This window comes from Geotrypetes seraphini, chromosome 5 (genome assembly GCF_902459505.1).
Source record: "Geotrypetes seraphini chromosome 5, aGeoSer1.1, whole genome shotgun sequence".
NCBI lineage: Eukaryota > Metazoa > Chordata > Amphibia > Gymnophiona > Dermophiidae > Geotrypetes > Geotrypetes seraphini.
Window position 1 is genome coordinate 42,986,818 of NC_047088.1, and position 22,363 is coordinate 43,009,180.

Sequence of the window (22,363 nt, forward strand, 5' to 3'; positions counted from 1 at the left end):
ATATATAGACATCCTGTGAGAGACATCAAGGAGGTTTGAAAAGTGGGGTTTTCAGTGGCTTTGATCCCCTATGTTCCCCCTCCTGAAAAATCCTAAAATCGTTGTTTTTAAAGTTTGGGAAATGTGAAAAATATTGCAATTTTGGCGCAAATTTTGTGACTGCAGCCATCTTTTCTAAAGTTCCCTGCTTCTTAAAATCTGCAAAATCTGCCTGAAACTTGCTGGATTGGAGTCCTTGAGCTCTCGTCTTGTGGATTCTTGCCAGGATTGCCTAATTTTGGCACTTTTAGAGCGTTTTTGCACCACATGTTGCATCCAGCTTAGCCTCTTCCCTGCTGAAGCAGGTGAATAAACACTAGCCCAGTGGAACAGCCTTCATGGTTTTCGGGCTCGGCAAGGCTGGTAATTTCATCCACCAGGCTGCGGATCCTGTGCAGCCTCAAAAAGTTCAATTTTGCTACATTTATATGACCTATGCCCCAGGAGCTGGACACCTTTCACCATTTTGGAAATTTTTGTGTTCTGGATTTTGGAGCACTGTGTTTTCTCCCTGTTCAATCGCAATCTGCCTATACGGCGTCTCTCAGGGACGTTACTCCTTTGGACACGTCCTAGACTCATCCGCCATGATGTTTACGCTGCCTGACCCTGATCTGGGGGATCCGGGTTCGGATGATTTGCTTGCTGACCCCTTATTTACAGGTGCAGTGTTTCCCGGGATGGGAAATCGGGAACTGTGTGCTTGATCTGTGTTTCCCTCTGGGATTTTGGGAGCCTGGAGATGCTCTCACGAGCCTATCTATTTGAATTTGCAGCTTTGCCAGACCTTTACAGGAGGTCTTTTTGTTCTCTCAGCCAACTAAGGCCACTTCTTCCTCCTGGCTTTGTGTTGTATACTTGTTACCTTTCCCTGGTACCCTGATATGTGCATTCTGGTTTTGGAGCAGTTTAATTCTCCTGAGAGGGCTCTGACTTTGCTAGAGCTATGTATGCCACACTGGGATTTTATGGCAAGGAAGTGTTAGCAGCTTTGGGTCAACCCAGGGTGGATTTTTGATAGCGCAAGTCACAAAATGTGCCTTTCCTTCCAAGGTGGGTGACACAGCTGCCTTAAGCATCAAAGCTGCTTTGGCGATGTTTTGTGGCGGTGGTTCCTTCTTTTCCATTTTGTTTTGGCGGGCACTGTTTATTTGCCGAATGCTTTGCATACCCTGTTTATGCAAGTTTGACTCGGGTGTCAGAGTAATCCATCTCTGCCTGCAGTGGGCTGCTGTTTCCACTTTCAAGGCTTCTTTGGCTGGGCTGCCTTTTCAGAAATTGTTTGACAGGATTTCATGGATTCTAGACTAGACTGTCATCCTACAATTTGGCCTGATAGTAGACCTGGCCCTCCTGGTGTTCTGGTCATTCTGATTTCTTGGCGCCCAACGCTTCCAACCATGTGCAAGTGACACGTCATAGGTGTTTTCTCAGGGCTACCAATGCTGATATAGTGGATACAGGCGTTCTAGCCTCCCGACTTCAGTGCTGCACCTCCTGATGCACAGGCACAATGGTGCTAGGTCCCTCTGTGGATTGGGGGTTGTCTCAGAACATTTCTGCCTGTATGGATGTGCGTTATGCCCGACCGGTGGGTCTTGGAGTTTATTTGGTCAGGTTCCAAACTGGACTTCGCACTGGACTATTGCACTGGAAAAAGAGATTATGTACTTACCCTGGTAAGCTCTTTTCCAGTAGATAGGTGAGACATTCTAGACTCCCGCCAAGTATTTACTGCATCTGCTTGCAGTTTGGGCTGTTTATGCCTTTCCAAGCTGTTTCTTGGATACCTGTCAGACCTTGTGGGCTGGAAAGAATTTGGATATATGTTCCATTTATTGGGGAATGGTTTCTCAACTTCTCTGAAGCCAGTGTTGGCATTTCTCTTTACTGTTGATTGAATTCTTGAGCAGAACATTTGGTTTGAGCCTGTTGCTATTGGTGCCTCTACTTCACATATATTTGGTGCTTCTCGATGCTTGGGTACTGTAGAGGGCGCTAAACTGATCAGTGAAGTCTTGTAGAGGCAGAGTGAAAAATCCAGAGTGGATTCCTTCTGCAACCATGCTACTAAAGGGAAATAACCCTACTATCTAGAATAGAATGTCTCACCTATCTACTGGAAAAGAGTTTACCAGGGTAAGTACATAATCTCTTTTCAGTGTTCTATTCAAAATACTTGTTAGATCAAACGTCTGGTCAAACTGCACTATAAAAGAAAAGAAGAAAGAAGTGAAAGCTACCAGATTGAGCACAACTGCACACATCCAGATTAAATTCCTATTGGAAAAAAACCCCCAAAATCTTCAATTTGGCCTTAATTTAGAAGGAACATTTTCTGATCACATTCCAAAGAGCAGGTGCCAAATAAGTAAAAGCCACAGTGGTCTAAACAAATGTGAGATGGAGAGGGAATTGTGAGAAGATGGATCTGAGAAGGCTGTAAAGCTCTAGAAGGGACATAAGGAGTGAGATAGTTAGCTAAATAATTAGACTGGGAAAAGGATATGATGGGGTAGAAGGAATTTTGAATTTAATCCATTGAACATAGAAAGAAACATGATGCCAAATCCACTAACTTACTGGAAGCCAGTGGAGATTAATTAATAAATGGGCCACATACTCTGTGTACTTTTAAATAATGAACATAAGATAATATGTGCAATGTTATTTTAAAAGTGTAAAAGGAATTCCTAGACATTATTATGGAATGTATTGTTTCTATGGCTATTTAGCTTGTGCTGAAATACATATAGTGATTTACAGTATTCATGTTAAATTTGCAGAGTGATAATGACTTTGATAGATCAGAGAAATCCTCTTCTCCAAAGCGGATTGACTTCATCCCAGTTTCCCCAGCCCCTTCGCCCACTAGAGGAATAGGGAAGGTAAGGCACATTTATTTATTTTAATATTTATACACTGCTCACAATCTGAATAATGTACCTGGGCCAGTGAAGTGTTAAATGGCTTGCCCAGGGTTAAAGTGAGCATCGCTGGGCTTGAACCTGCAACCTCAGAGTGCCGAGGCTGCAGTCCTAACCACTAGGCCAAGGGTAATGAACTGGGAATGTTGAGGCAAAATTAATACAGAGTTACTTTAAAAAAAAAAAAAGGCAGAGGACCATCCTGCTGAAACCTGCCTATTTATTGACATTAAAACAGCATGTGATTCAACAGTGAATTTAAGGCCAGCATATGCTGGGAAACTGCTCATCACCTGAAAGCAAAAGTGTTGTGTGCAATTTTTTCATGAAAAAGAGGTAGATATGTACACTACTGTAGGATCTTTCTGAATGCCAAACTGTTTTCTTGTTGTCAGGCTGTACCCATTCTGAACATGTGGATGTTATCCTGTCCTACCAGCAGATGGAAATAGAGAAAAAAACATTTTCTTCCCCCAGTGAAGCCATCAGTATAACCTGTTGGTACTCAAGGAGACTTCCAGTATTTTTCACTACCTCTAGCCAGGTTGTTCAGGCTGGTGCTTCTGGTCTTTGGCCTAGCTTCATGCTCTGCTGGCTGAGGCTGCATAGTGTGGTAGAGCTTAACAGCTGCTCCCAAGTTATCTGACCCCAGACCTAGTTGAGTGCAGAGCTGGATTTTGTTGCCACCAGTCATGCTTTTTATCATCCACTGGGTGAGGCTTGTGGGTCGGCTCTATGGGGTCTTGTCAAAGAGGTACAAGTCGAATTCAAGTTCAAGTTTATTAATTTTAATATACCGACCATTGCCGAGCACCTGGCCGGTGTACAGTGTTAAAAATGAAAGGTTAAAATAAATTATTATAAGGGGAGGGGAAATGTGAACATTAAATGGACAAATTACAAATACGAACATGAGCTTGAGGGTGAAGGGGGAAGGGAAAGTTAATAATTGCATCATTAAAAACCAAATTAAAAAGAGAGGAAGAGAGGGGAGGATATAACATCAGGAAAGGAGATCGCTTCTTAAAAGTGGTTCATATTTAGTTTGCTACCTGTTGGAGATGAAGGGTGGTGAGTGCCACTCTGTGATGATATGCTTGCTTGCTGTTCATTGCTACTGCAGTGGTTGATGGGGCATGGATCCACCTGCTGCTTTGGCAGTAGCATACTGGAAGTTTCCCTGAGCGCCAGCAGGTTATATTGGTGGCTTCACTGGAAAAGACCAATTTTTTTCCCTTCCTCCATCTGCTGATAGACGGGGTTAATACCACTTGTTCAGAATGGTGTAGCAGACTAAAGGAAATGAAATTATCAGGCAACACATAATTTCACCTATGATGCTTAATCAAGTTTAAAGTTTTTATTATGAATTTTATCTGTTTTTGCATTAAATGCACATACAGCACCTTTACTTTCACGTGTCATACTATAGAACAATACAATCCCACAACAGTGAAAGATTATTCCACTGTCTTACCACACATCATTCCAAGTGATTATTTATTCAATTTTTAGGTCCTCAGCGGGCCACCACACACTCAAATATTTTCATAGCGTGAGGCTTTATGCTCATATTCGTCATTGGACCATTATTTGCTTTCAGTTTTTATATATAAATTACGTTTTAATTATGTGAATGCTAAAGGTACTTAGCTTAGAGTTTTGACGCTAGCCGGGAGGGTAGAAACATCCGTCACCAACATGTTTCGCCCATATTATTTAAGGGCTTTGTCAAGGCACCCTCTCCCATTCTCAACTATTATGCTTCCACCATCGCGTCTCCGACGGATTTCGTCGGAGACGCGATGGTGGAAGCATAATAGTTGAGAACGGGAGAGGGTGCCTTGACAAAGCCCTTAAATAATATGGGCGAAACATGTTGGTGACGGATGTTTCTACCCTCCCGGCTAGCGTCAAAACTCTAAGCTAAGTACCTTTAGCATTCACATAATTAAAACGTAATTTATATATAAAAACTGAAAGCAAATAATGGTCCAATGACGAATATGAGCATAAAGCCTCACGCTATGAAAATATTTGAGTGTGTGGTGGCCCGCTGAGGACCTAAAAATTGAATAAATAATCACTTGGAATGATGTGTGGTAAGACAGTGGAATAATCTTTCACTATTGTGGGATTGTGTTGTTGAAAACCCTCCATTCTAGAACTTGTACTAAAGTGCCTGGTGTTTCATACTATAGAACAATGACATAGCTTTCTTATGGTAGAATTTTTTTATCCCAGGACAAGCAGGCAGCCTATTCTCACATATGGGTGATGTCATCAGCGGAGCCCGGATGTGGAAGCTCGCAAGAAGACTTGCTTGAAGAAACTAGAAGTTTAGAGTCGACCGCCCCGCGCGCGCGAGTGCCTTCCCACCCAGTGTAGGGCGCGTCTCCTCAGTTCTCAATTTTCCGCGGAGCCGAGAAGTCTGTCTTTGACTCTCTTGCAGCGGCTGTTTTTCCTTCTATGTCCCGGCCAGCGACAGGATTCAAGAAGTGTAGCCAGTGTCAACGTTTGATTTCTCTCACGGACCCTCACTCTAGGTGCCTCAAGTGCCTTGGGCCACAACATCATCTGAAGTCATGGGAATGCTGTGCTACCCTTCAATCTCGAGCTCTTAAACGTCGTCAATTTTCGGTGGAGAAGCTCTTCCAGATGGATTCATCCACATCTTCCACTTTGAAGCCTACTTATGTCTCACCTTTGACCGAGGGCCCTCCTGCCTCCACTGCTTCGACTTCGAGCCTCATCAGAACTTCTTCATTTGCAACGGCTCTTTCTTTGACGACGTCTGCTACATCTTCCCCTGTTTCCTCAGGTCAGATAGCTCAGCAGACAGTTCCACCGGTAGTGCTTAAGGTGCCTAAGACTTCTAAGTTGAAGCACATTTCCACTGCCTCGGTGGAACCTCCAGCCAAGGCAGGTGGTCCGGTTTCAGAAGCGGATCCATCTTTGCCGGCTTCCTTCCAGACCATGTTAGAGCAGCAATTTCTTCAGTTCCTTACCAAAATGGGACCGAAGCTAGCTACTCTAATCCAGCCTGGGCATTCTGCAGACTCCCGCGAGGTCGAGTCTCTTCCACTGCCATCGGCTGACGTTTCACGCACTATGCAGGAAGCAGAGTCTCTGCGATTGTCTGGTCTAGCATCTAAGCACGTGAAGCAAGGAGCAGATTCTTTGCAAGTGCCTCGGCAGGAATTCTCACACTCTATACCAGGAGTAGAGTCTTTGGGAGTGCATCGAGGTTCTTCCATCAAGCCTCTGGAGCTTCGTTCCACGGCCTCCAGTCCCATCCATTCTTTGGTGGCATCGGCTGCTATAGTCTCCGAGGCAAAGTCTCCTCGATCTTTGAGATCTGCTTCCAAGCACCGTTCTCATCAACGATCAAGACCTTCATTGAGGCATCTTTCCAGGCATAGTTCTTCCTCTAAGGAGTGTCCTTCTTTCACTAAGCTTCGATCTACACCAGCTTCTACTAGACCGCCGACTCCTCGTTCGAGGTCTCCATTTCCATACTTCAAGTATTCAGCAGCTTCCATAGCCTCGTCCAAGTCTCCCTATTCTTTTGAGGCCTTTTTTCCGGCCGAAGCTTCATCTTCGACCCAGGCTGCCTCAACGACCTCGAGTCCTTCTTGAGGCAAAACATTGCCAGATCAGCTATCTTTCTCATTTTTTCTTCGTCAGATGGCTGTGGACTTGGACCTTCAACTAGATGCTGGTTCCAAATACTCTAAGGAGTATCTTGAAGTCATGCATCTTCCTCCAGCAGAGTCACTTAAGCTTCCTATTCACAAGCTTTTGTCTCAAACCTTTACCAGATGCCTAGAAACTCCTTATGCAATTCCAGCGGTTCCAGGCAAATTGGACTCCAGATACAAAACACTACATTGTAAGGGATTTGATAATTCACAGTTATCTCATCAGTCCCTACTTGTGGAGTTCTCCTTGAAGAGGTCCCATCCTTCCAAGGTTTATGCCACAGTTCCTCCTGGAAGAGAAGGGAAACTATGGACAAATTTGGGCGTCGCATCTATCAATATGCCATGATGTCCTCTAAAGTCCTCAATTATAACTTCCATTTTGTCACCTATTTTGAGTTCCTTATTGCTCATTTGCCTAAATTTCTTACCTATTTAGACACTCAAAAACACTTTGAATTTCAGGAAGTCATCACTTCTCTATCACAACTCAGACTCCATCTACTTCAGTTGTCTTGTGATGCCTTTGAGTTGTCTGCCCGGGCGGCTGCTTGTTCTGTAGCCATGCGTCGCCTTGCCTGGCTTCGTAGCATTGACTTGGATCCTAATCTTCAGGACCGTTTGGCTAATATTTCCTTGTGCAGGCAATGACCTCTTCGATGAATTGATCGAGGCTGCCACCAAGAAGTTGTCTGAACATGAAAAATCTTTTGCTTCTATTGTCAGACCTAAACCAAAGCCGACTCCTACCAAGCCTACACGCCCTCCTCCCATTTACCAGAGGCATTTGCTCCAAGAGCGTCTCCTTACACTCGCCCTCCTCCTAAGAAACAGCAGCCTCAGAAGCAACAAAAATCTCAACCTTCTGCTGCACCTAAGGCTTCACAGCCTTTTTGACTGTCTCAAACAGAGCATAACCTCTATCGTTCTGTGTCTGACTTCTCTTCCCCCTATAGGAGTTCGTCTCCATCACTTTTACCACCGATGGATGACAATTACATCCAACCTCTGGGTACTGACCATCATCAGAGAAGGATACTCTCTTCATTTCACTCAGGTTCCACCAGAGCTTCCTCCAAGAGAGTATCCTTCCAATCCTTCAAGACCGCCCTTCTTCTTCAGGAAGCTCAAGCTTTGCCTCATCTCCATGCCATTGAACCAATTCCTTTGGACCAGCAGAACAAGGGGTTTTACTCTCGTTACTTCTTTGTTCCGAAGAAGATGGGTGATCTGTGGCCCATTCTGGATCTCAGGGCTCTCCACAAGTTTTTGGTCAAAGAAAAATTTTGAATGTTGTCCCTGGCATCCCTTTATCTCCTTCTCGAGCAGAACGACTGGTTATGCTCTCTGGATCTCAAGGAGGCCTACACTCATATTCCCATTCATCCGGCCTCCCGTCAATATCTCAGATTTCGGGTGGGGAATCTGCATTATCAATACAGAGTGCTGCCATTCGGCCTGGCTTCATCTCCCAGAGTGTTCACCAAGTGCTGGTAGTGGTAGCAGCAGCTCTAAGGAATCATGGTCTTCAGGTATTTCCCTACCTCGACGATTGGCTCATCAAAGATTCAACATCTCAGGGAGTTATTGTAGCGACCCAATGGACTACCTGGTTCCTACAAAGTTTGGGATTCGAAATCAACTTTCCCAAATCCCAACTTCAGCCCTCACAGAATCTACTATTCATCGGAGCTGTCCTGGACACAGTCCGACTAAGAGCATTCCTCCCACAACAACGTCTGGAAGCTCTTCTTCAACTCTGTCATACAGTGTCTTCCTGCTCTTCCATCTCAGCGAGACACATGATGGTACTTCTGGGTCACATGGCCTCCACAGTACACGTGACTCCTTTTGCCAGACTTCACCTCAGAATTCCTCAGTGGACCCTTGCATCTCAGTGGACACAGGTTTGTGACTTTCTCGACACATATCAGTCACTCCTTCATTGAAGCAGTCTCTCCATTAGTGGATGCACTCTTCCAATCTCTCCAGAGGCTTGCTTTTTCAAACACCCCTCCATCAGAAGGTCCTCACGACAGATTCTTCAACCTACGCTTGGGGTGCTCATCTTGATGGTCTCCGTACACAAGGCCACTAGACCAGTACGGATCGTCAGTGTCCTATCAATCTGTTGGAACTCAGAGCGATCCTCAAGGCTCTCCACGCTTTTCAACATCTTCTTCATGACCAGGTAGTCCTCATTTGGACGGATAACCAAGTCGCCATGTATTATGTCAACAAACAGGGAGGGACGGGATCTGCCTCCCTTTGTCAAGAAGCTCTGAAGGTTTGGGACTGGGCAATCCGCCACAACACCTTCCTCAAAGCTGTCTACATCCAAGGGGTGAAAAATTGCTTGGCGGACAACTTGAATTGCTCCTCAACTTTTTGTCTCCTTTGATCCAAACAAGTTGGTACATCCTATTTTTAAGTGTACCATCTCCAACTGGATGGCTGCTTATAAGCACATAAGCAGTGCCTCCGCTGGGTCAGACCAGAGGTCCATCATGCCCAGCAGTCCGCACACGCGGAGGCCCATCAGGTCCAGGACCTGTGTAGTAGTCCTCTATCCATACTCTTCTATCCCCTTTTCTTCAGAAAGTTGCCCAATCCCTTGTATCTCATTCTGCTATGCCCAGGCTGGATTACCCCTACAGAGTAGAGTCACAGCCCATAAAGTCAGAGCAATGGCAGCTTCTGTAGCTTTCCTCAGATCTACACCTATTGAGGAGATTTGCAAGGCTGCTACTTGGTCCTCGGTTCATACTTTCACATTTCACTATTGTCTGGATATTTTCTCCAGATGGGATGGACAGTTTGGCCAAACAGTATTACAAAATTTATTCTCCTAAATTGCCAACACTCTCACCATCCCATTCTGTCTGGTTAGCTTGGAGGTCACTCATAAGTGAGAATAGGCTGCCTGCTTGTCCTGGGATAAAGCACAGTTACTTACCGTAACAGGTGTTATCCAGGGACAGCAGGCAGCTATTCTCGCAACCCACCCACCTCCCCTGGTTGGCTTCTCTGCTAGCTATCTGAACTGAGGAGACACGCCCTACGCTGGGCGGGAAGACACTCGTGTGGTTGACTCGAAACTTCTGGTTTCTTCAAGCAAGTCTGCTTGCGAGCTTCTGCATCCGGGCTTTGCTGATGTCATCCATATGTGAGAATTGCTACCTGCTGTCCCTGGATAACACCTGTTACGGTAAGTAACTGTGCTATTTGGTTTGGCTGAGAGCTTTAGCCAGTTGGAAAGAGGTAAATTAATGATGCAGCTTATTTTTTAATATATTTATTGAAGTTTTGTGTACCCATGCAGGTTTTTTGTCTTCAAAAAATATAGCTCTAGTTTTGTATCCATATTTTCTATATTCTATGGTCAGTATCACTGGATAAAATGCCAAATCTTCCTCTTTGTGGAATTCCTTGGTCCCACACAGACTGGTCACTGGAAAACCAGGGGCTGGGCCAAATTGGGTTCTGAGGTTGAGGAGTGTGTCTCGCACTGCACATTCCAATACTCTCCCCAAATCGTCTTCCATCCTTCTACCTTTAAACAAGTGGACAACAAGAGCAACTGCACATGGGGCCACTTCTTTCTTCCTATGCTGCCTGGGTCTGACTGATGATTTGAAGCTCTTCCACATCTGAAAAATTAGCATGGCGGAGGGAATTCAGATAGAGAGGGCTGTGGCCAATGGAGCATGGTGTGATGAAGGGATGGTGTTGGGAACTGAAAAAGGGGTTTGTGTTGAAGAGTGGACAGGAAAGAGAGGATATTATGGGAAAGGGAGAAAAAGGTAGTCCTGAACTCTTCCCTCTTTCCCATCCCATCCTGAATCCTTGCTTCTCCTTGCCCTCTGTCTCCACATTAATACAAAATTCTTTGCCTATTAAACTCCCCAAAGAAACTAAAAATCAGATAGTCAAAGACAAATAAAGCTTGGAAAACATTTTATTATTGTTATGCAAAAGCAACTTAAATTATTGAATATGCAGAACCAAGATAGGCAAATGTGCTACATTATTGCTGCAGAATTTTGTTACTGCGGAATCTACCCTAGTTTTCTACAGGAAACTGGGGGCTGTGACCATGATTAATGAAACATGAGAACAATTTATTCACAGCATTTAAAACACTGTTCCCCTTTCACAGTATTGATTTGAAGTGTACAGTAAAATGGGGGTTTCCCTCCCCCCTTCCTGGTGAAAATGGATCTAGCAGGGTTTTATGTCCCATTCTCTTGATTGCCTGACTCTATGGGCAATCTGCTCTGATAGCTCTCTTGCTATTATAATCAGGTAACTGGAATATTTAACTAAATTAATCTTGATCCTCCCCACCCCTTCCTTTTATGTCCCCACTTTAACATCTAGCCTCACTGTTGAAATAATTCTTAGCCAAAAAGTGCAGAGACCAGCTCCCTTTGGAGCCTGTGTGCATGAGTTTTTATTTTTTTTCTTTAAGGGTAGAGGAGTCATCGATTCAATAGTACCGCCCTAGTGGGCTCACAATCTAGGCAATGGAGGGCTAGGTGACTTGTATCTAGACAACTGATCCTCTCTTCTCTCTCCCCTCTATAGCGATTAACTTGTTCTATTGATCACTCTCTCCTCAAAAATGGATTTCCTGTCCTATTAACCCTCTTTCTTCCTCCCCTCTTAAAGTCAATCAATTTGTACCTTTGCTTAATCTTTGTAAACCGCATAGAACTTCATGGTATTGCGGTATATAAGCTGTTATTATTATTATTATTATTGTCTAGGGTCACAAGAAGCTACAATGGGAATCAAACCCAGTTCCCCAGATTCTCAGGCCAATGCGAGGTATCTCCCTCCCCTGAGATTGTAGATATTGTGGTGAAGTTCTAAATATTGGTAATTTTAACTGCATCTTATTTAAATATGTTGTTGATTATGGACACAGTACTACTGAAATAATTCTACATTCAAAACCAAAATACAGAGCAAGTTCATACTTGTAGCATAGTCTCCTGTTTCCCTTGAATCATAGAAAATGAAAACATCAGAATAGACTATTCCTGCAGATTAGGACTGCAAGACTAGCTTAAACTGTCCAATTTCCCTTTCTCTTGCAGTAACAGACTGCTGCTTGATCTGAGACTTTGTAGCAGGTAGAAAACCAGGGAAGCCAAATCTCACAGAAACTCCTTGTGATCTTGGCCACGTAATTTTACTGTCCTTTGAATCAGGTATAAACTTACCCCCTCTTTTGCGAAATTGTGATAGCAGTTTCTAGCGCAGAGAGCCGCGCTGAATGGCCCGCGCTGCTCCCGACACTCATAGGAACTCTATGAGCGTCAGTAACAGCGCGGGCCATTCAGCGCTGCTCCCTGTGCTAGAAACTGCTATCGCATTTTCTTAAAAGGAGGCCTTAGTCTATAGGTTTTCTGGGATGGGGAGACCCTACTGAACCTGAATATAACTCAACTTGAACTTCTGAGAAAAGCATAAATTCAAATAAATAAAAATAAAATAAAGAAACTAACCTTTGTTTCCTTCCAACTAAGGATCTTCTATTCTGATCCCATATCTTGCTGTGTTTTGCTGGGAAGCTCTTTGTGTGCTAAGTTCCACCAGTTGAATACTTTTGTAGTAAAATGTGGTTGGTTCCATAACATACTGAGAAAAGTAAACTTCACTGCTATTTTGGATTGCTGTTTGGTTCAGCTGGAATCATATTTTCTTCTGCAATGCTGATCCAAGAAAGAATATCCCATTGGTTTTCCAGTTGTCCTATTATGAATTCAGTTCTCTTGCCCATTGCAAATTAGAATTTTGCCATGAACAGCAAATGCTAGTGTGTTAAGGTTGCATTTCAGGAAAAACCGAAAATTAGTTTTTCATGAAAACTGACATGGTTAGTGTTATAAGATCCTTGAGCTATGAGTAATGTATCTTATTTCTTTAGCAATGTTTTTCACCATCTTTACAAATGTTCGTGAGCAGTAATGGCTTACCTCCAAGTCCTATTCCTAGCCCAACAAGGCGGTTTACAACGTAAGTGAATTTGACTCTTACTTTATGCCTTGGTGTTTTATTTGCAAGAGTGTAGTACTTAACTGTGCCATAAGTAAATCATAAATGTTTGTATCCAGACAACTATTTACACCTCTTGAAATTACTGAAATATTCTAAGTGCAAAAAGAAACCCTTTTGAATGATTGTTTGTTTTTTCCTTATTTTCTTTTTATTATTTAAATTCTGATTTCCCTGCATTCCTGCTGCATCTCATTCAAGAGTCACAAGAAAAACAAAGCAGTCTTTATTCTGACCTTCTTTCTAGGGGTTAGAGTGGGGTCCTTCAGTACCCTCTCCATTTTTATAAGATTTAAAGTTTAATAAAATTGTTTGCTCATAGTCTGGCTGTCAAGTTAAACAAACACATTTAAGTTTGCATGCTAACCGTATTATTGGAGCCAGGGCACTGCAAAAATTGTAATGCCTTTGAGACTGAGCTAATGGACCCTTGTGCTAGTGTTGTTCAGTTGGCCCAGATGTTCAGCATTGCCTGGTGGGGGCATGTTGTGATTGGACAGAAGTTCTGTCTGTTTCTGATGCCAGTATTATGGCTTTTACTTAGCAGGAGGAGTCAAAGTCCGATCAACTGCATCAGGCCCAGTGTTCTCGGTCCTATCAAAAGAAAAGGTACTGTCTGATACTTATGGTACCAGAAATATTACATTTATGTATATGTTTGCTGTTGTATATAAAATTCTATAAAAGGTGTGCCAAGCCATTGTATAAACTGCCTTAATTTGCTATCTGAATTTTAAACAGCCCAATGTCAGAGTAAGAAACAGACTTTAAATGAGTATATATCAGGGCTGCCCAAGACCGGTCCTCGAGATCTACTGGCAGGCCAGGTTTTCAGGATATCCACAATTAATATTCATGAGAGAGATTTGCATACCAATAAGGAAGTGCGGGCAAATCTTTCTCATGCACATTCATTGTGGATATCCTGAAAACCTGGCCTGCCAGTAGATCTCGAGGACCAGACTTGGGCAGCCCTGGTGTATATAATGGATAGCAGAGGAACACTTGAGTAAACTAAAATTCATTTGTTAGTGATGACAGACACCAATCTTTCAGTTCCTAAAAATGAACTGGGCTGTGGTGTTTAAGATGTAGCTTTTACTAATAATTTATTTACAGTGCAAAAGATACAGTAGGCTTGACATGTTCGTTCCTTCCCTTTATCCACAAAGTTTCAACTCTGCCTCCTTGTGTCACTGGGTAGTGCCTCGGCTCCTCAGTTTTTTCTTCTGTAAGCAAGAAGAGGTTTCTTTTTCTGCTTTGCATCTGCTTTATTTTCGGGTTTTTTATCCGATTTTTGAGGCTTCCTCGTGCTACAGAGGTTCCCAGAAATCCAGGGACAGCCTCTGGATTCAGAGGGCTGTATGTGGTTGGTTAGGGGGGGGGAGAAGAGAACCATTTTACAACCAACAACATTTGTGGCAGCTTGGGGTTGGTCCCCCTGGGAGCGCAGCTCACCCTGATTCCCTGGAATGCAGGCTGAATGACCCCGTGTTGATCAAGAGAACTGTAGCAGATGCCAGCTGCGTTCTCCACTCCAAAGACGTGTCAAGAGCTAGTGGAGTTGAGGGTTTCATACACTTGAGTCTGACTAAAAGGCAGCCTGAGGAGACAAGCACCTAGAGGAATCTACAAGCTTGTTTGAGGCAGAAATCTTCTCCATAGTTCAGCTGCACAGAGAGCTGATGCAGGCAAAGCATTTTCCAGTCCTATGAATACAGTGCATTACTGTCTATGGGAGACATGGGGGGTGGGTCTTGAAATTCAAAATTTAAGGGTCTATGGGGCTTCTTATAGGGTCCCCAACTTCCAGAAACCGCTTCCCTGAATGTTTGGAACTTTAAGCTATCTCAGGTTGTTTTTTTGTGACAAAATGCTGCTGCCGCGGTCATCTTGGATTTCCTGTTTTTATTTTAAAAGCCTCTATCTACCTCAAAACACCTTGATTTGGCTAATAATAGATTCCTATGGACTCCCTAGGCCTTTCTAACCCTATATCATGCCAGCTTTGTGCTGGATGGTTGATTGAGGAGCATCCATGTGCCATGTGCTTGGGGGCACATGAAGGGGGATGGGAGCATTGGGCTTAGCCCTATCAGGTCCCTCCAGGGTCCTAGTGTTATAGGAAGCTTGTTTGTTAGGGCATAAATCCCCGCCTAGAGCCCTCGAATGTCGAGACTGCATCAACATGAAGCAAAAGTGTGGCGACATCTCTGAACCCATGAGGGCATGAGACGTTCCCCTGCAGACATACTCAGGTGATCCAGGGCAAGGATTTGTTTCTGATTTTGTCAATTTGATGATTTGAAGCTTATGTGAAGTATAAAGCATCTGCACAATCTGGAGTATTTCTTGTGGTGGCACAGGGGGGATTACCTTCACAGAGCTCCCCTCCGTCCAGAATTCGGCTGCATGCCTCATATTCTGGGAGAGCCACTATACTCGCGTTACCCCTCTCCTAAAGTCACCTCATTGGCTTTCCATCCATTTCCAAATACAATTCAAACTCCTCTTACAAATGCACTCACTCAGCTGTCCCTCACTATCTCTCTTCACTTATCTTTCACTGTGTTCCCCCTTCCCAGTGAGCTCTGCTCAGCTGGTAAGTCTCTCCTATCTTTGCCCTTCTCATCATCTGCCAATTCCAGGCTCTGTCCCTTCTACCTTGCTGCGCCGTATGCTTGGAACAAGCTGCCCGAATCCCTACGGCGGGCTCAGTCTTTGGCAGTGTTCAAGGCTCAGGTAAAAGCCCACCTCTTTGAGAGTGCTTTCAACTCCTAACTCCTCTCACCTTGGATTCTGCATCCCCAAACCTATTTGTCATGTCTGTCTGTCTGTCCAAGTTAGATTGTAAGCTCTTCTGAGCAGGGACCTTCTATAAATGTCAAAATATACATTGCTGCATGCGCTTTCAGCGCTATATAAGTGATAAGTAGTAGTAGAATGCAATTCTCCAGTGGAAAAGTTTACCGCAAGAGATCCAGTTGGAAAAGAACTAGGATGACTTAGAGTCAAGGATAATGTCTTTACTCCCTCAAAGTGAATCCACAGGTTTAGAGGATTCCAGGTCTTAGGTGGGTGATCACAGCCAAGAGTCTGTGGCAGCCCTGGACCAGGGAGATGACCTGACGGTGTGCAGACTTTTCAAACTGGCGGATTTGAAGGAAGTCAATATGGAATTTATTTATTTTAAAAATTTTCATACCGCATAAAGTCTTAGCGGTTTACATAAAAATATACATAAAAATAAAGACAATACTTACCAAATCATCAAAAATCACTATGTTCTGTATCTTTGAAGGAATTAAATTTGAAACTCCTGAAGACTTCCACAGCTCAAATTTTGCTTTTAAGCAGTTCTAAGACCCACATATGTATGAAAAACACAGTCCACATATGTTACTTCAAGTCCAGAGATAACTGCGATGCTGGCAGAACACTGGGAGGCACCAGAGAGCACTCTTGAGGGTTGCCAAAGCTATGACAAAATTGTACCAGATGGCTCCTGATTTCCAGCTGCTTTTTTTCCACACCTAAGGTGGATTCGGTGGTAGCACAGGTAACTAAGCGCACTTCACTCCCTAAAGGATTCACAAGATCGCAGGGTGGAGCTGTGCCTTCCTTCATGGTGTGCGCCTGTCATAAGATGCTGCGTCGGATTCTGCCCATGGAGTGGAGTGCAAATCCCCAGGTTTTACTGTTGGGGTGAATTATGTAGCAGATGCCCCTATATGACACTTTTACAGTCATGAGTAAGATGTCTGCTTATTCTATTTCTGCCTGAAGAATGCTCTGGTTCAGACAGTGGGCAGGAGATTCTGCTTCTAAAGCTACTTTGAACAGGCTCCATTTTAAAGGACAAATGCTCTTTGGCAACTTAGGGTTTGGATGATCTTATGGTCAGTGTGGCAAATCGTTATCCTAAGTCAATGTCAGACAGTAGACCACATGCCTCTGGGGGGCTCAAATCTTGGTTCCTTTCAAGGTTACAGGCAGTCTTGGCATGCAGCGATGAGCTCCTCTACTCAGAGATCTAGACAGAGGTTTGGGGGTTCCAGATGACCTAATGTATCCACCTCTCACTCAGAAGCTAGCATCAAGATATCCCAATGACGCCAGGCCAGACCCCAAGCTTTCCTGATTAGGAGGAACACTCTCTTAGTATAAGGTGGCCTGGGTGAAGATCTGTTCAGACAAATGGGTGCTGAACATCATTTGAGAGGGCTACAAACTTAATTTTTTTATATAGATTCTCTGGCAGGAAGACCAGGGAAAGCAGTCAGTCAGACTTCTGGAGATCCAGGCTGTGGAGTCAGTGGTACTGGATGCAGAATCGGGCTTGGGCAGATATTCAATATACTTTATCGTGCCCAAGAAAGACTCATAATTGGAGGCCCATTCTGGATCTGATGTCTGTCAATGTGGCACTGAAGGTACCTAAATTCCAAATGGAGATTGTGTGTTCAGTCATAGCCTTGGTGACACCAGGAGAATTCCTGGTCTCGCTGGATTTGTTGGAGGTTTACTTGCATATTCCCATTTTCCCAGAACATAGAAAGTTTCTCAGGTTCTATGTACCGGAGAGGCATTTCCAGGTTTTGGCGCTCCCTTTTGGGCTACCAACGGTGCCTCAAACCTTTACAAAGTGATGGTGGTAGATACAGCACACCTATGCAAGCAGGGCTGTGGAGTTGGAGTCGAGGAGTCTGAGACATTTTTGGGTACCTGGAGTCAGAGTTATGGATACCAGAAACTGAGGAGTCAGAGTCGAAGGACTTATCTACAGACTCCACAGCCCTATGCGCAAGGCAGGGATTCAGGTTCATCCTTACTTGGAGGATTGACTGATCTGAGCACCATCCAAAGTCAAAGGTCACCAGGTAGTGGCACAAGTGGTATAACTTCTAACGGACTGGGTTGGATTATCAATTTCTGGAAGAATCACCTGGAGTATCTGGGGATTCTGTTCATTACGACAGAGGGCTGTTTTTTCCTTCCAGAAGCACGCAGACTTGCTAGTGTCCATGGTAGCAATCTTAAACATGGTGCCTTGGGCGAAAGTTCACCTATGTTATTTTCAGAGTGTGCTATTGTCCCGATGCTCTCCGCAAATTGATTCGCTTCAAAGGCAGTTGCCCTGGACGGTAGAAATGCATCAAAGTCTGCTCTGGTGATTCCGGTTGGAGATGCTGTTCAAGGGCTTACCTCTCCGTATTGCTTCATGGGTGATACTGACAATGGATGCTAGTCTGAACAGCTGGGGAGGTCATTGCGAGGGCTGCCCAGTTCAGGGCCGCTGCTTTCCCTCTCAGAGGAACTGGTCCATCAGCAGATTGGAACCAAGAGCCATTTGGCTAGCACTGAAGACCTTCGAAAAGTATCTGGAAAATAAAGCGATTAGAGTTTCTTTGACAATGCCACAGCAGTGGCTTACATCAACAGACAAGGAGGCACCAGGAGTGCTCAGTTAAACATGGAGGCTGTACTGCCACGTATTTATCTAGCAAGGGTATGTAGAAGTCACCTCCACCAAAGCTTCAGAGTAATATAATTCTTTATTGCATACACATCAAATAATACCAAATAATGCAGATAGACATCAGATAATATACAAGATATAGACAGAGAATATCTATATACACCAAATAGAATACTTCACCATGGCTGCCACGCCTCCTTCCAATACTGATCGGGAATCTTGCTGCAGCCTTGGGAGGGCCGTGGACTGTATCCTTCCCTTGATCGATCAGATTCCCGATCAGTATTGGAAGGAGGCGTGGCAGCCATGGTGAAGTATTCTATTTGGTGTATATAGATATTCTCTGTCTATATCTTATATATTATCTGATGTCTATCTGCATTATTTGGTATTATTTGATGTGTATGCAATAAAGAATTATATTATTCTGAAGCTTTGGTGGAGGTGACTTCTACATACCCTTGCTAGATAAATACGTGGTAGAACAGAGGCCTAACTGTTGTTTCATTGAATGGAAGCCCACCTAATAGCTATATCAGCGGCTAATGTAATGGGAGTAAACAATGTTCAAGCCAACTTTCACAGTCGCTGGACCCTGGATTTGGGGAGTGGTTGCTGTCCCAGAATGCTTTCAACAAGATTGTGAAATGCTGAGGGAGACTGGCAATTGACCTGATGGTGTTGGTGGATAAGAAAGTACCTCACTACTTCAGCCGATGATTTGAACTAGAAAGCGCTGGCATAGACACTTTAGTCTAGCCTTGGCCAACTGAGGAGCTGTTGCACGTGTTTCCCCATGGCCTTTGGTAAACCCTTTACGGATTGGCCACATCATCCGTGGTACGTGGATCTAATATGGCCACAATGGGATAGATGCCTCAGGCTACCCATATTGCCAACACTTCTGTCACAGGGCCCAGTTGCCCTGGAGGATCTGGAATGCTTTGGTCTTACAGCTTGGATCTTGAGTGTGCAGCCTTGGCACAGAAAGGATACTCAAAGGTAGTCATAACTACCCTTCTACGATCCAAGAAGCAGCTTATACTAAGTACTGGAAAGCATTTCAGTGCTGATGTGGTGATCAGAAGGTGGAGCCGTACACAGCTTCTGAAATGCACTGGAAGCCGATGCCAGCACTCAGTGCTGGGTTGAAGGGCCTTGAGCATCTGTGCATGCGCAAGGCTTGCTGGACTTCCTTTAAGAATCCTGGAGAGGGCGGGAGCCAGCAGGCTTTGAGCATTCGCAGACGCTCAAGGCCTTTCAGCCCAACTTAGTGTCAGCATTGGCTTTTGGAGCATCAGGCTGTGTAAGTGCGATGTCAGTCTGGGGCAGGGGGGAGCAGGTAGTAGGGGATAGGAGTGCTGGTCAACAGGGGGGGCAGCTTGGAGTGATGGTCAATGAGGGGGGCAAAGGAGTACTGGTCATTGGGAGGGAGCGTGGAGATAAGTTTCATCAGTGGGGATAGCAGTGTTGGTCATTGGAAGGAGGGGAGAGATAGTGCCAGTCATGGGAAAAGGGTGGAGGATAGCCCTAGAGGGGTAGAAAGTAGCATTGTTGGTCATCAGGAGGGGAGGAAAAAAACCCGCCATCATCCAAAGGAGGCTTGAATATAAACTGAGAACCCCATTTTTTTGGCCCCCAAATCTCGGTTTATATTTGAGTATATATGGTACTTTACCATACCCAAATGAGGCAGGTCGATGCTGGATCTGAAATTGGTCAATGTGGCTCTCAAGATACTGCATGGAAACAATAAGATCAGTCATTGCCTCCGTGGCATTGGGAGAATTTCTTGCCTTGCTGGACTTGACAGAGGCCTACCCATTTTCCCAGATCATAGGAAGTTTTGAGGTACCACTTTCTGGAACAACACTTACAGTTCTCGGCTCTTCCATTTGGACTGTCCACGGTACCACTCACATTCACCAAGGTGTTGGTTGTAGTAGCAGTAGACCTCTGCAAGAAGGGGGATACAAGTGCTTCCATACCTGGACGATTGGGTGATACGAGCTCTGTCCAAATCCAAGGGCAGGATGGCAGTGGAGTACATGCTAGAGAGCATAAGCTGGGTCATAAATTTCCAAAAAAGCGACCTGGAGCTGGCACAGTCCCTGGAGTATCTGGGAGTCCTTTTCAAAATGAAGGGCAACAGTTTTTCTCCTCAAAGTCCGCAGAGCGAAGCTCACCGTCAGATTAGGGAATTTAAGGATAAATCAGCACCAATGGCTTGGCATTAGTTGCAAGTGCTAGGGTCAGTAGTAGCAACAATAAGACATGGTCCTCTGGGCAAGGGCACATTTATGCTCTCTCCAGAATGTGATCTTATCCTGCTGGTCACCACAAATGGATGCGTTGCAGTCCTATTAAAGATTTTATCAACAAATCTTTGGAGATGGGAGTGGTTCCTGGGGATTGGAGAAGAGCGGACGTGGTCCCTATTCACAAAAGTGGTCACAGAGATGTAGCAGAAAACTACAGAGGGTAAGCTTCACTTTGGTTATTGGAAAAATAATGGAAGCGTTGCTGAAAGAAAGGATAATGAAATTCCTTGAATAATGGGTTTCAGGTTCTGAAGCAACATGGTTTTACTAAAGGTAAATCGTGCCAAACAAATATGATTGAATTTTTTGATTAGGTATCCAGAGAATTGGATCAAGGGCATATGCTAGATGTAATTTACTTAGATTTCAGCAAAGCCTTTGACACAGTTCCTCATAAGAGGCTCTTGAACAAACTTGACGGACTGAAGTTAGGACCCAAATTGGTGAACTAGATTAGAAACTGGTTGATGAACAGATGCCAGAGGGTGGTGGTTAATGAAATTTGCTCAGAGAAAGGAAAGGTGAATAGTGGAGTCCCTCAAGGATTGGTGCAGTGGCCGATCCTGTTCAATATGTTTGTGAGCGACATTGCCAAAGGATTAGAAGGAAAGGTTTGCCTTTTTGTGGATGATACCAAGCTTTGTAACAGTAGACACCAAAGAGGAAGTGGAAAACATGAAAAGGATCTGCAAAAGTACTAGATCCTCGGTATGTGTCGTATTATAATAAAACTTGTATTGAGAAATCTTGCATTGTAACTATGACAAACCTAACCTGTAAACTGCATATTATATATAGTGGTATTAGATCCTTAGTATGAGTCGAGTTAGGATAAAAACTTGTACTGTAACTGTGGCAAATTGTAAACTGTATATTATGAATGTTTAACCTGTAACCTGTTCTGAGCTTTTTGGGGAGAACAGGATAGAAAATAAATAAATAAATAAAGTGGGCCTGACTTAAAATTTAGTGAAGACCACTGGCTTAGTGCATGCTAATTCCTTGCCTTCCAGACCAGTCCAGACAAATGAGTTATGTCCATCCTCTAGCAGAAAACAAGAGAACAAAGTAGTTTCAAAGGAATATGTGCTGCCCTAGAATGTTCAATATGTTGTCTGTCTCAGCAGATGGTGGAGGGACAGTGCAGCCCTGTGTTGGTGCTTCTCAGCCAGCTTCTGACTCACCATCTGGGTGTCAGTTGAGCAAGGGGTTTATTAAGGGAATAACAGTTTTTCAAATTTCTTCACCATTTATAAATCTACATTGTTCACATCCTTATCCATTTGGCCTAATTTTCTTTTTTTGGCAAGAAGATCTACTGTATTTTTCAGACCATAAGACGCACCCACCTGTAGAGAAGGAAAAACCAAAAAAAAAGCCGCCAGAAGTCTGAAGCTGCCCACAGCCGCCATAAGTCTGAAGCTACCCACAGCTGCCCGAAGCCCACAGCCACCAGAAGTCCAAAGCCACCCACAGCTGCCTGAAGCCGCCCGCAACCGCCCCAAGTACCTTTTTTAGTGGTGGTCCAGCGCGGTCTCCAGGACGGCTGCCTGTGTCTTTAGAAGAGCAACGCAGGAGCACGACCTTTGTGCTTCCTGCCTGGTCCCGCACCGCTCAATCATAGAGCGGCACAACCAGGCAGGAAACGCAAAGGTCGTGCTCTTCTAAAGACACAGGCAGCCTTCCCGGAGACCGCGCTGGACCACCACTAAAAAAAGGTATGGGGAGGCGCACAGTGTATTCAGTCCATAAGACGAATACCCCCTTTTTGGGGGTGGAAAAAGTGCGTCTTATGGTCCGAAAAATACAGTATATTCTTTCTGTAGTTACTAC

At 44.3% G+C, this 22,363-nt stretch overlaps 1 protein-coding gene across 4 annotated transcripts in view; it reads left to right on the forward strand.

Annotated features, from left to right (window-relative positions):
• FAM122B (family with sequence similarity 122B) overlaps positions 1-22,363 on the forward strand; it is a 50,805-nt gene that overhangs the window by 11,550 nt on the left and 16,892 nt on the right. For 2 of the 4 annotated variants that reach the window (XR_004539409.1, XM_033944150.1), the window contains exons 6-8: positions 2,826-2,927; positions 12,603-12,691; positions 13,275-13,339. Coding sequence is in view for 3 of the 4 variants with exons in the window: in XM_033944150.1 (XP_033800041.1) it covers positions 2,826-2,927; positions 12,603-12,691; positions 13,275-13,339 (256 nt within the window). In the remaining variant the exon portion in view is untranslated. The remainder of the gene's footprint in view (positions 1-2,825; positions 2,928-12,602; positions 12,692-13,274; positions 13,340-22,363) is intronic. The other 2 variants (XM_033944153.1, XM_033944152.1) reach the window with 1 other exon arrangement.